General features: G+C 36.8%; 1 protein-coding gene across 1 annotated transcript in view; it reads right to left on the reverse strand.

Annotated features, from left to right (window-relative positions):
- HERC1 (HECT and RLD domain containing E3 ubiquitin protein ligase family member 1) overlaps nucleotides 1-13,350 on the reverse strand; it is a 222,590-nt gene that overhangs the window by 12,525 nt on the left and 196,715 nt on the right. Inside the window, exons 65-70 of the mRNA XM_036734758.1 lie at nucleotides 12,552-12,733; nucleotides 11,182-11,337; nucleotides 10,191-10,313; nucleotides 7,855-7,957; nucleotides 3,714-3,883; nucleotides 224-362 (exon numbers count right to left, since the gene is read on the reverse strand). Of these exons, the coding sequence (XP_036590653.1) occupies nucleotides 224-362; nucleotides 3,714-3,883; nucleotides 7,855-7,957; nucleotides 10,191-10,313; nucleotides 11,182-11,337; nucleotides 12,552-12,733 (873 nt within the window). The remainder of the gene's footprint in view (nucleotides 1-223; nucleotides 363-3,713; nucleotides 3,884-7,854; nucleotides 7,958-10,190; nucleotides 10,314-11,181; nucleotides 11,338-12,551; nucleotides 12,734-13,350) is intronic.

A 13,350-nucleotide genomic window follows, 5' to 3' on the forward strand; every position in this document is an offset into this window, starting at 1 on the left:
CTTTCTCATGTTTCATTCCATTGGTTATAATTCTTCTTTACAACTGGACTACTGTGTAAATAATTTCAGTGTGAAGGTATATGTAGAACCTACATTGGATTACATGCCAACTTGGGAGTGAGGGGGGAGGAGAGGGAACGAGAGAAAATTTGGAACCCCAAAACTTGTGGAACTGAATGTTGTAAACTACAAAGAAAAAAAAAAGAAATACTGTATTCTTCACCTGGTGCTCTTGGTGGAACAGGTGAAGCAGTCCATGCAGCACTATGACAACGGCCGGCTGAAATTTGTCGAATATTCTTCCCTTGCAGAACTGTTATTAAAGTTGGTTCTCGAACATGGTTAGTATGGCCCAGTCCAAGCTTGTAATTGACAAAAGCAAAATGAATTAGAGAGAAAACAAAGACTATGAAATATGATTAAAATGAGAAAAGTTACTAACATTTGCTCTAATCACTGCCATCAGAAGAATAACAAACATAATTATGTTTCTTACATGAAGATCACTTTCTACAAGCTTATACTCCCAGTCTCCGGAAAATTCATCTGGAAAAGAGCTCATTTAACTTATCTTTATCATCACCTCAAACCTTGCAGATGAGACACTTAATGACCAAACGTAGCCATGGCCTCCAATTCTAAAGAGGAAATGGGTTCTTTGAAAGAAAGCAAAGTTACCCATGAAATCAAAGAAATTATCCCTAATTTTTGCAAATTCACGCACTGTTGATTTTACCTTGAGAGTTAAACTGGAAAAGAGAAACCTAACAAGTTCTTATAGGAGGCTCTCACTGTCTACTTTTTTTTCCCACTAAAAAGCGATAGCAAACCACTATTTGTGGGTAAAAAATAGGAGGAAAATAATAATGGTAACAACTTGATTTATATGACCCTTTAAGGGTTGGAAAGGACTTTTCATAACAACCCTTTGAGGCAGACAACAGAAATATAATCATCCACACTGAAAGAAATGACAATTTTGTTGTGATTTTTTGACAAATATATTAAAATTAATGGCCAACAAGGCATTCTTCTGGCCATCCTTAATCTGAATACAAGAATCTTCCCTATCAATGAGTATGATAAACCATCGTAAGTATCACAGGACCACAGGATCGCAGATCTAGAACTGAAAGGGACCTCAGAGGACATCCAATTTCACTCCTCATTTTCCACATAAAGAAACTAAGGCCTAGGAGGGCCTAAGGTGACACAAGTTATTACTTATAGCCTCAGAGGCAGGACATGAACCTAGGTCCTCTAAAGCTAGACCCAGTGCTCCTTCTACCACATCACACTGATTCCAATCAGAATACAGGCATATTATTGTTGTTCGGCTATTTCCACTCACACCCAACTCTGTGACTCTACTTGGAATTTTCTTGGCAAAGATACTAGAATGAGTTGCCATTTCCTTCTCTAGCTCATTTTACAGATGAAGAAACTGAGGCAAACAGGATTAAGTGACTTTCCCAGGGTCACAAAGCTTGTGATGATGCCACATTTGAACTCAGGAAGTCTTCCAGACTCCAGGCCTGGCACTCTGTACACTATGGCGTCATCTAGCCCCTTGTGTGTTGTACTACACTGATTCTAATCAGGACAAAGACAGAGCATCAAATGTTTAAAGCTGGAAAGGACCTCAGAAATCATCTAGCCCAACTCCTTCATTTTACAGATGAGGAAACTGAGACTCAGAGAGGTTAAGAGACTTCCTCAAGGCACACAGGTAATAAGTGATAAAGTCGGGATTCAATTTGGCATTACTGCATTGTACTGCCTTCAAAAGTTGCCTGAAGCACTAAGAGTTTAAGAGACTTTCCCATGGTCACACAGCCAGTATGCGCCAGAGACAGGCCTGCTGCTCTAGCCTCTCTTAACCTAGGACCTACAATTTGGCTGGATGGAGGAGTAGGGGTGTAACTCGGTGATGAGGACCGGTATAGAAGTCTGATCAGTGACTAAGGGAATCATTGATGAGGGCAGCTCCACCTACTTGTGCTTAACAAAATTCCTTCACCATCAAGGCCACCTCAGGTTGTTTCAGCTCATGTGACTTCTTTTCCCTTTCAAGACTATTTTAAAGAGATCTTACCTGTATTAAAATGTCTCAGGAAGCAGGAGAAAAAAAAAGTGGTATGACCTAATGTCATATGCCTCAGACCATGTATTGTTTAAGGAATGAATAGCCCTGTCCTTCAATATCTCTCCATCACATAAAGGTTTAACTTATAGCCCATATCTTTGAAGAGGAAAAAATAATATATCATTGTTTTTTAAGAAAAACCAAAGCAGTGTTTTCTGGCTATATTTCAATTAACAAGGTTTTTAAAAATAACTTTCATACATTATAGTAAAGGGATAAAAGAAATGTAAATGTTCCTCCAATATTATGTATTTTTCATTATGGCCAAAGCTTATGTCAGACAATGCTTACAATAAGGAAGAACAAATTAGTGTCACAGGACTGCAGAATTAGAAGAGACTTCAGAAGTCTAGTCTAACTTTTAACTGAACAGCAAACAAATATGTCAACTTATATCTAAATAATAATTCCCTTTAAGACTTATCCAACAATTGGTCATCTGGCCTTTGTTTAAAGACCTTCAGTGAGGAGAATCCACCACCATCCAGAGGCACACCATTTCAAATTTGGATAGCTCTAATTGATAGGAAGTTTCTCTTTGTACCATGCCTAAATTTGCTTCTTGGTCGAACTATTGCTCCTATCTCTGCCTTCTCACTGGGGCTTATTGAAAAGGGGCGAGACTTGAAGAATATCAATTTCACAGCTAAGTAGAGGATGGACTAGACGTTAAGTCAAAAATCTACTTTTCTGTAATTCCTACTACTTGTTCCTTTGTTTTCCTTCTACAATCAAGCAGGAAAAGTCCTATTCGTCTTTCATTTCACAGCTATCCAGACATGTTAAGTCTTCAGATTAAACGTCCCAGCTCCTTCAGCCAGTCCTCTTCTGATATAATTCTGAGGTCTTTCCTCATCCAGGTTGTCCTCTTCCATATAGGCCTCAGGTAATAAAGGTCATTGTTAAAACTGTGGTGCATTGGGGCAGCTAGGTGGCATAGTGAGTACAGCACCAGCTCCAGAGTCAGAAGGACCTGAGTTCAAATTCAGCCTCGGACACTTGACACACTTACTAGCTGTGTGACTTTGGGCAAGTCACTTAACCCCAACTGCCCTGCCCCACCCCCCAAAAAAACTGTGGTGCACAAACAATGAGTACTACAGATGTGGTACACCCACTATAAGACTACCACATCCCTCATTCTGAGATAAAGAGGGCAATGAAGGAAACCACAGTGTTTAAAAGAACACCAACGTGAATGCTGACATCTTCAAGATCACTACAAGGAATGGGGCAGAAAGGAAATCTGAGTTAGGTACTGAACTATTAGAAAAAGGAAGGTAATCTACCAGATTTCGTTTTTCCTTGACTAAACATGTTACAAAAGTTGTGTCTTTTTTTTACTTCAATTTTTTTTTTGGAGAAACAGGGAGAGAAAATAAATAATTAATGATTAATAAAATAAATTGATTGAGAAAAAATAAATAGAATATTTTAAAGAGGAGAAAAGGAGGCAACAATGCCCTGAAAATGAGTAGATTCCCCAGATGTTCACTAACTATCCCTTTAATAAATGTTCTACAATTCTGCTAGGAATCAAAGAAACAGATACAAAAGATAAACATACCTGTCCTTCTGAATTACTGCCCCAAGCGTACACATCTCCAGTTGAGGCTAAAGCCAGTGTATGTTCAGCTCCTACTGCTACATCCTCAATGACAATCCCAGCCAGGACTGGGATCTGTTGTGGTCGGTTGTGATTTCGAGCACGACCTTCTGGCAAGCCTATCAAACGGTCTGTAACACCCAAAAGAGCAAACATTTTATTGGCATAACACAACCCCTGAGTTTTTAAGAAATTCATTTGGACCTTTTTTGTGTGTATATATATGAAAAATTAGAGGAAGAGATGACAGCTTAAGCAAATGGAATATGAACATCACATCTTTTATCTAACACTAACGGCAGTCTCTACCCTTTAGCTAAACCAGATTATCTATGTCCCTCAACCATAGTTTACGCTTTTCTGCATTTCAATACACTATTGCCTCTGCATCTTGCCCCTGCTAATCTCTGCCTGATGGTATCCCAATTTATCCTTCAAAGAAAAGCCTATGCGACAAATTTTACCCGAAATCTTACCCAAATGCCTGAACTAAATTGAGATCATCCACCTCCATGATATTATATATTTCTTTTAGACATAGATTTTAAGTTGTTTCAGTAGTACCTGGGCACGTACAGTACCCCCGTTATCTAGACTAAGATCATGAAGGCAGGAGTTGCACCTTATTTATCTTTGATTTTCCCTAGCACCTAAGCACAATGAATTGTATATATAAAGTCCATAATAAACTGGGCTGTACCTTACTTATCGTTAATTTTCCCTAGCACCTAAGCACAATGAATTGTACATAGACAGCACTTACTAAATGTTTGTGGAGTGAATGGAAGGGAATAGAGAACATAATTCTTGCAAAATAGTGTGCCTTTTTAAAGATGCTAGTTGGCTTATAAAAAGTCTTAGCCTTGATCCAAATCCTGTAACTTGTTGTAGATTCACTAGATAAACTGTGATATTTTTCCACTTTCCCCTCTATTTTTCTGATTATAATTTTATATAATATAAAACTTTCAGTTCATATAAACAAAGTGTTGAATGTAAGGTAAATTGTACTATACAGTCCTTCTTCTACAACCTTTTTTTTTAACCCTGTAAATTTCATTGGTATAGGAAATTCCTTTTACCAATGCAGGCTGGCACCTTCTGTGTGACTTAGATCCTTTGAGAGTAGAGCAGGACAACTAAAGTTTAAATGATTTGCCCAAAGTCACTGAGCTAGTGTAGATTAGAGTCAGGACTTGAAACCAGGTCTCTTGGCTCCAAGTCTACAATTTTATTGTCAGTCAGTATATAAATATTTATTAAGTGCCTACTCTGTGCCAGGCATTGCCCTAAGCACTGGGAATGTAAAAAGAGATGTAGAAAATGCACCAGCCCAAATTCTAATGGGAAAAATGCCCAAAACATAACACTTCATCCTTTGGAGAGAGCTCAAGAGGTCTGCTGTCACTGGAAATGTGGCCAGAGCAAAAGCACACTGCTGTCAGAGCACTGCTATGCTCGAGGAGAGACTGAGCATAGGGCAGGAAGAGGTGCCAAACCCATACTGAGGCTCTGGGAGGGGACAGGTACCAACTGGCAGTTTTGCTGCCTATTACCCAGTTCCAGGTCACAGATCCGTTATGGAGTGAGAAGGGGACCTACAGAGGAAAGCGGCATCCCAGGTGCAGCAGTGCAGATCAGACCCCATCAAGAGGGTCTCACTTTCAGCATTTAGCCCAGCTTGCAGAGAAATGATCAAGGCATTCCAGGAATCCCAAACCAAATCAAAAGGGAGCTGACAATTCTGCCACTGTAAATCAGCAGAGCTTTCCAGCTAACTGGCAGGGGCAGAGTCCAGGAGTGGTCTACTCTTGCTCAGATCCAAACCCAGGTCAGGAACTGGCAGCAATCAAACTCTGTCTTGGATCAGAACACTCTGGAAACACTGAACACTTGTAGGTCCACAGCCTGTCACTGAGATCCTAAAGCAAACACTCAATATGTGAAGAAATAGGACTAGACCACAATGTCCTTTCAGAAGTGTGGCAGAGCCCAGCACTGACATGAAAGCCGAAGTCAGGAAGTAGGTTGGAAGAATAGGTAAACAAAAAAAAGAACCCTACCAAAACGAGCTGTTATGGTGGTAGGGACCCTCAAAACAAATACCCAGAAGAGAATGAATGACTAAAACATTTATAAGCAATGCCTCATAGAAAAACACATCTTAGGCAAAATTCAACTAGAATTCCTAGAAGACAGGAAGCAAGAGTTTAAAAAGTTTTTTTTTTTTTTAATAAATGGAATGAGAGCACTTTAGGAAGAAAATGGAAAAGAAATAAAAGCTATGGAAGAAAGAACTGGAAAGGAGATTAACGACTTGGCATAAGAGATACAAAACCTTGCTCAAGCAACAAACTCCCTACAAATCAGAATGGATTAAATAGAAGCTAGTAACTTCATGAGGCAATAAGTATTAAAACAAAGTCAAAAGGCTGAGAAATAGAAGAAAATACAATCAGGTATCTCAATAGCAAAAAAACTGACCTGGAAAACAGATCAAAAAGAAAAATTTAAGAATCACTGGACTATCTGACCACCTCAGCTAATAAAAAAGCCTAAACATCATATAAGATATCTATCTATATCTATGACAACCAGAGGCCAACATAAAAACAGAAAGAATACACTGGTTACATTTTGAAAGAAACCTCCAAATGAAAACTCCCAGAAATATCGTACCCTTAGTCCAGAGCTTCTAGGTCAAAGAAAAAAATATTGCAAATAGCTAGAAAGAAAGAATTCAAGTACTCAAGAGTCACAGTGAGAATCACATGTGATTCAGCACCCACAACTATAAAGAAACAGAGAACTTGGAATATGATATTCCAGAAGGCAAAGGATATAGTTTTGCAGCCAAGAAAAACTTATTCAGCAAAACTCAGGATAATTCTACAGACCGATAAAATGAACCTTTAATTAAATGGAAGACGTCCACGCATTCCTAATGAAAAGACCAGAGCTGCAAAGATCTTTTAAGTTCAAACACAGAAGTGAAGGGAAACACGTAAACGTTAACACTGTTGAACAATGAATGATAAAGGACTAAACAAGGTTACTCTGCTCATATTCAAATATGGAGAGATGATACACGTGTCCTTTCTGAAACCTCATCATCATCAGGATTCATAGAGGGAGTTCATTAGACAAGGCCTGAGAGAGATTCTGTTACGTCTTGATGATCTTACTGCTTGGGGGGGGGGGGGATGAGAAAGGAAGGTTAAGGGAAATGATCTTGCAGAATCAGGGTACACAGCACAAAGACAAGGGAGAGGTTGGGTGAGATCAGACAGTACTAGAATTTTACCATCATCTGAACAAATCAAAACAAGAACACACACCCATAGAGACACATACACCAAAATACATTTTGAATTACGCAACAGGGAAATAATTGGGAAAGGAGAGAGGGGAAATCCAAGACAGGACAGAAGGGATTAGTCCTAAGCAAAACAAACTCTAAGCATGTACAAAAATATTTAAAATTATTTTTGATGTGGCAAAGAATGGAAATCTGAGGGGATGTCCATAAACTGAGGAATGGATGATCAAGTTACAGTATATAAATGTGATGGAATACTATTGTACTAAACTCTTATCAGCAAAATAACTAAAGAGGATTCTAGAAGAATCCTAATGATGAAACATACTACCTACCTCCAGACAGAGAAGTGAAGGACTCAGTGTTTTTTTGGACATGGCCAATGTGTAAATCTGTTTTGAATTACTATCTGTGTTTGTAACGGATTTTGTTTTTCTTATGAGAATAAGATGACAGAGTTTGACTGATTAAAAACATTAAATAAATGAATGAATAAATAACTAGTCACACACAACAGAAGTTACTGAAATATATGAAATACTATATAAACTATTAAAATATGTGGCCTATATCCATATATAAAATGCTACATACAGAAAGATAAAATTGTATGTACCCATTGATTATAACTCCATAAAAAACATACATATATACATTAACAAAGACAGAAAGAGAATTAGAAATTAATGTTCAAATGCTTCTTCCTCATTTCCCACTCCACTAGACTCCTACACCCACACTTAACTTGTTCAGATTGATTTTTAAAAAATGAAGATTCCTTACCTTGTCCAAAAGTATACACATGACCATCCTTTGTCAATGCAACAGAAAACTGTGTGCCACAAGCAACTTTTTTGATTCCAATTCCACAAAGAACATCTACTTTCTACAAAAGTAAAAGTGTAGTTATACACACACATTCAGGGAAAAAAAGCTATGCTATTTCCTAAGTTTAACACATACATATGATTAAAATAAAATCTCATTTTGTGCTAAATTATTACTGCTTGGGGAGGAAGAGAGTGTTGTGGTAATACTTAAAGCTATTCATCTAACTCCACCAAAATTTAAATATCTTCTTCCTCACCTACTTTTTTCCTAGTTCCCTTCTCTTACTCATTATCCCTCTAAAACTTAACTGAATGGGAAACTTATGATTAAACCTCTCAGGATACTGCAAAGGATGGACAAAATTCAAAGAAGAAAAATGGGCTTATCTCATAGGACATAGCTAGGGCCAAGGAACCAGAACTCCTAGGCCTTAAAAAAACGTTTCAAATGGTTATATAAAACTGAGTTATTTCTGTTTAGACATGGCCCATTCCCCAGGGTGAGGGGTGATTATGTTGACAGAAACAAAGTGACTAGTGAATCTACAAAATATAATATAAGCACCAAAGAAACTCTACCAACTCAGGTATGGAATGTTACTATGTTACACTGCTTATTTTGGATTGGATTCTAAATGCAAGGCATTTTATCACCTCTAAAATTCATCTGAATAGCATGCTTACTCTAAAGTATAAAGCAGGGCACCCACTGTGGGATAGGGAGGGTAGAAGACCACTCTGAATCTGTGTCCTATTCTGCCTGATCTGGAATGCTACTTGTTGGTCTTCATATGTGCTGTGGCATGTCCAGAAACAGACTACAGGGAACTACCCACTTGTAATCTGTTTTGGTATCATATAGAATTAGAGTTAGAGCTGGAAGAAACCTTAGAAATCATCTAGTCCAATTCCTCTTATTTTACAAATGGGGAAATTAGGGTCACCTAGATAACTAGGATTTGAACCCAGGTCCCTTGACTCCAAATCCATTTTTCTTTCCATCAAATCACTGAGAGCATAAGCTTTCTTTTTCCTTTGAATCTAGAAACCAAACGTTATAAAACTATGACTACTACTTACAGATATTATTTCCCCAGTTTCCAGAGGTGAAAACAGTAATTTTGGATCATCTTTAAAAGCTTGGTGGGCTTACTTTAGCCCTCCCCTGACCAGCTAAGAACTCATCTAAAATATCAATATATGACAGAATTAATGCAATAAAAATGCTCCTTTCTGAAAGGTGAGTGTGAATTAAAGTTTTATAAATCAAATTACATTTTAAATGTTTAACATGAACTCACTATTTGACAGAACCCCACATTTATATTGTGAATCATTCTGTAATTCTATCAAATAAAGATTCCTTTAACAATATGACTAGAAGGAAATGATAAATTAGGAAGTTAAGCTCAAATACTTACTGTATTTTGTTTTTCTTTTATCTCTTTTAAAAATGGAACTACAATTACTCATGTAGCACATGGCCATGCCAAATTCAAATGAAACTTGCTTAAGGAAATTAACTATAGTCCCCGGCAAAAGTGTTTTTGTTACAGAAAGTCAACAAAGAATTTCTTTTAGATAATTTCACTATTATCCCTTCACTTCTATACTTTGTAGACTGTAGAAATGTATTCTACAAGTATGCATTTTTTTCTACGAAAAGCCTAAAGCAGTATCTAGGTATAAATTATTTCTCAGTTTAGTCAATTATAGTTTAATAGGTAAGTCATGTTGTGCTGTAAATTTCACTCTATGTAAATATGTGTCACTGTGGGGCATTGCCTCCATCAACAAAGACCATAGTCAGCCTATGGCTGAGTCAGTTTCTTTAGGCAGAGGTTAATTGGCTTGCCCTGGGTCACACCACTAGTCAATGTCATGGATAAGACCTGAATCCAGTTCTTGCTGACAACAAGTCCATCACTCTGGGAGAACCAAAGCTGCTACCAATTTTGCTATAAAGTAACAAAAGAGAAAGGCTTTTTAAAGTATGCTTATGATTTCCTTATTGTTGGAAACTCTCTCTATAAATGCATATCAGCCCCTTCTCCATGGCTTGCAGCCTTAGAGTTGCCTGTGTCACTTGAGAGCTGGAGTGACTTGCCCAGGATCACAGAGACAGTGTCTTTCAGAGAGAGGAATTGAACCCAGTTCTTCCTGACTCTAAGGCCAGCTCTCTAGCCATTGCCACGCTTTCTTTCATAAAATGATATTAATTAAAAATAAAATGGCATATGGTTAAAGTATTTAAAGATTATGAAAAGCAAGATGATTGAGAGAATTAACCTGTGGTGAAGACTTTGCAGTAGAATTTCCCAAGCCAAGTTTTCCATAATCTCCATCTCCAAAGGCCCACACCATTGAACCATCTGCAGACACGGCTAGGGTATGATTTAATCCACAAGCCACCTATTGGAAGAACATTCAGTAGGGCTTACCAAAACATCATAAAACAAACCACCACATATTTGAAACCCTTTATTTTCCCACCAATTATAAAATAATTTTCTTCATTCTCTTCTGCAATAGCTATACTAAAGCTATTTATAAATTATAAGCTGTAATGCATCAACACATCTCAGTTCCTAATGTCAGCAGAGAATTAAAAACCAAACCAAACCTGGTGCTACCTAAAAGTTACATCCTCAATAACAATGATACTTGGTCTTAGCTAGGAATCAAAGAAGTTAAACATTAGGAAAAGGTTTGTATGTACACCATGCCTTAAAATATTCTGTCACCAGAAGTCAACCTCATATAACTATCTACAAGTACATTAATATTTCTCTTTCTCTCTCTCTCTCTCTTCCCCCCCCCCCCCCATCTTCTTTGGATCTAGTCCCCTAACAGCAACCTCTACATTCTTACCACAACACATATTAAAAGCAAAAATAATTATCCTACAAAAGAGACAACTGAAATTAGGCTTCCAAATGATAACTCAAAGTTTTTCTTCTTTCTGTTCAGTAACATATGGAACATAGGTACGCCCAGGATGATCCCCTGTTGCAGGTTAGAAAAGAAGAGGGCCATCCTGTAATTATTATTTTATATTTAGCCACTTTATGATAAAGGTACATGTTAATATTTAAATGTTCATGTTAGAAAAAAATTCAATGTATCAATAAATTAAAAAATACTCCAAAAACATAAAAAGGCAATAAAGAAGTGAACCTGCAATACAACTAGTATAATTTTAAGTACGGAGTGTATAAATGAACACTGAAGAGGTGAGAAATCATCATCAGATGCACTATTTTATAGATTCATTCCATACTTGTCCAATTTGATATCCCTCTAATGCTGTCACTCTCTCAGGAAGCTTTTTGTTAGAAGTGTTTCCAAGGCCCAAACGACCATAGTCACCATTCCCAAACGTAAAAAGCTTCCCATCCGATGTCACCACTGCTGAATGTTTGAAGCCACATGACATCTGAAATAAAAACAAAATGCATATATTTTTAAAAAACTTAATTAGTATAAAGCAAGCTTAAATACACATTTTAAAACAATTTAAAAAGTTTAATTCATTCAAAAAATATCTTTATTTACTAAGTCACATTTATACAGATGCCTACAGTTTAGCAATTGCTTTTCCTCATAACTCTGTGAGGATGGTACTGTAAAAATACCATCTTCATCTACAGGTAAAGAAACTATGTCTCAGAGAGACAATGGGTCATTGTTCAAGGTGATATAGCAAACTGCAGCTCTGCAATTCTAACCCAGTTTGAGGCCCTCTGACTCCTAATCTTAGCCCTCTTTCCACAATCATGGAAACTAAGGAATAGTACTGTATTCAATTTAGGGACCTGAATACTAGTTCGTTCCACCCTTTATGCTTCTTCCACATGAAGGTCAAGCTAAAGACCAAACTAAGTGGGAGTTACTTTTAAGCTATGTGTGTACTGGACAACTATTTGGCTTTCAAGAAGTCTTTTGTTTTATAAATTTACTTGGGCTCTGCAAATAATAACAGCCTGACATTCAAAGTTACCATGTTTCTAGACCAAGTACTCATTATCAAAAGTAGAGCAACATCTCCTCACACTGATCTCAATTCCAGATCACAGGAAAACCATTTATATGAGAAAGAAGTTAAGTTTGTCTCCATTGCATATAAAATCTTACAATGCAGAGTTTGAGCAGTGAGCTGAAATAACCAGTTCAGTAGATTTGTTAGGCAAATTGTATAACAAGATGTTCAACTCCTGAGACACGTGCTCAACTTATTAAAGAATGCCCTATCATTCTAAATTCATTTACTTTTTAAAAATCTTCTGTTATGTCATATATATATCTCCCCCAATTGCATGTTAAAACAATTTTTTAACATTTCTGGGTTTTTTTAGTTTTGAGTTTCGACTTCTACCCTTCCCTTCCTCCTTCCCCTCCCCACTCCCTGAGATGGCAAGCAATCACATGTAAATTATACATGTGTAATTATGTAAAACATTTCCACATTAGTCATTTTGTACAAGACTTGAATTAAAAAAAGAATGACAATGAAAAAATAGCATGCTTCAGACAATATCAGTTCCTTCTCTAATTAATTTACTTTTGACTTTTTATAATATTTCCAATATTTTCTGTGCAGCAACTAGCCTGTCTATATTTAAAGACTGAACGATAAATTCTCTTAAGAACCTGAATCACTTCCTCTCCTTGCAAAGCCTCTATCTGCCTAGGTCGGCGTTGCCGGTCACTGTTCCCATGGCCAAGCTTGCCATAGTCTCCATCTCCCCAGCTGAAGACCTCGCCACTTTCAGTTAAGGCCATGGAATGCCCATCAGAGCCACAAGAAGTTACTAGTTGTGTTACCACAAAGCCTACAAAAGAATGAAAAAAAAATCAGCAATGCTATATATAAATTATTCTATTCATTTCTATCATTTCTAAACTCTGTGAAGCCACAACACACCTGTCATGACAAATTCTAAGCATAAGTTCTCTAAATAAAAACTTCCACAATGGCTTATTTATTTTAAAAATAAAATTTCCTCATTTACTGAGCAAACAATTATCCAGTGAGTTGCTGAAAAGGACCACCACAAATAAAGTTTAAGACAACTTCCAATTTTTTTTTGACAACTTCCAATTTTATAGGAACGAATATTTTTAGTTGTGATCCAGATACTTTTATTTTTATAAAATGTTCATTTTTGCATTGTTAAAATTAAAAATAAAAGGTAGCATTCCTCAGGGAATTATTCATTGACATTTTTCTTCCAGTAAAAGCTACTTCTGACACAGAAGTCCTCTGAAATCCTTTATCATGTGTTTATATTATCATGTGCAAACTATTTTTAAATGAAATACATGCAAAATTATAGTAGTGTTATTAACCTAATTATAATTTATGCATCTTCCAAGCATTTGATTACATCCTTCAATAGCTCACAATATTTATAACTTCCACAGATACCAGTATTAGTTAAAGATGAGT

This window comes from Trichosurus vulpecula, chromosome 8, assembly GCF_011100635.1.
Source record: "Trichosurus vulpecula isolate mTriVul1 chromosome 8, mTriVul1.pri, whole genome shotgun sequence".
Classification (NCBI taxonomy): domain Eukaryota; kingdom Metazoa; phylum Chordata; class Mammalia; order Diprotodontia; family Phalangeridae; genus Trichosurus; species Trichosurus vulpecula.